The sequence below is a fragment of the Cucurbita pepo genome, unplaced genomic scaffold (assembly GCF_002806865.2).
Source record: "Cucurbita pepo subsp. pepo cultivar mu-cu-16 unplaced genomic scaffold, ASM280686v2 Cp4.1_scaffold003988, whole genome shotgun sequence".
NCBI lineage: Eukaryota > Viridiplantae > Streptophyta > Magnoliopsida > Cucurbitales > Cucurbitaceae > Cucurbita > Cucurbita pepo.
Window position 1 is genome coordinate 1 of NW_019649983.1, and position 915 is coordinate 915.

At 40.4% G+C, this 915-nt stretch overlaps 1 protein-coding gene across 1 annotated transcript; it reads left to right on the top strand.

Annotated features, from left to right (window-relative positions):
- Positions 1-90: 90 nt before the first annotated feature.
- Positions 91-907, top strand: LOC111787001 (probable E3 ubiquitin-protein ligase LUL4). The gene is made up of 2 exons (XM_023667180.1): positions 91-622; positions 723-907. The coding sequence occupies exons 1-2, from the start codon at positions 107-109 to the stop codon at positions 834-836; spliced, it is 630 nt and encodes a 209-aa protein (XP_023522948.1). The 5' UTR covers positions 91-106; the 3' UTR covers positions 837-907.
- The last annotated feature ends 8 nt before the right edge of the window (positions 908-915 follow it).

Sequence of the window (915 nt, forward strand, 5' to 3'; positions counted from 1 at the left end):
AACTTTGTTTTTTCACGTTCCACCGTACTTATTCTGTCATCAGCTTCCCAATTGCTGTTTTGAATATACTTCCTTGTTACTGTTTCTAATTCGATTTCTTTACACGATGAACAGCATTACCATCCTATTTTTTGCCAAGGAAGAGCCCAACTGTAGGTTTGTTCCAATATATCCCGACGCCTTTAAGCCAGTAAAAATTCCATTTCAAAAGGGTCCTGCTCAGAAATTCTTTCAGCCTATGGGAACTGGCTTTGACTTGGGATTTTTCGAGTTGGATGACCTCTCAAAACCTTCGCCTTCTGAAGACGTTTTCCCGCTCGTTATATCAGCTGAGACTTGCTCACCCTCTCAGTCCAACGATGAACGAATTGGTGAGCCTCAACCAGATAATTCACATATGCAAATCACTCAAGCTGTTCTGGAGAAGAAAAATGGCAATCCTTTCCAAGTTAAGGTGATCCGGCAACTACTATGGATTGATGGAATGCGTTATGAGTTGCGTGAGATATTCGGTATAGGGAGTTCGTCTTCAGAAGGTTTTGACAATAACGACTCCGGGAAGGAGTGTGTGATTTGCATGACCGAACCCAAGGATACTGCTGTATTACCATGTCGACATATGGTAAGGCTCCATTTGCGTGTTTATTCATGGCAAGCATTCGACGAAACTTCGATAATCTATCTGCTACATTTGATTTCAAAATCTGTGTGTTCATTTGCAGTGCATGTGCAGTGAGTGTGCCAAGGAACTGAAGCTTCAATCTAATAAATGTCCGATTTGTCGTCAACCGATCGAAGAACTTATAGAAATCAAGATAAATAATAGCAATCAGTGAGAATTACCTCTTCATCCTATGTTCGATTTCATGGTATGGCTGTTAAATTCTTTGTTTTTTTGTGTCATAGTCACACATA

Coding starts and splice junctions, on each gene's coding strand:
- LOC111787001 (XM_023667180.1), top strand. CDS start 107: ATGAACAGCATTACCATCCTATTTTTTGCCAAGGAAGAGCCCAACTGT. Junction 623..722: donor TATTACCATGTCGACATATG/GTAAGGCTCCAT, acceptor GTTCATTTGCAG/TGCATGTGCAGTGAGTGTGC.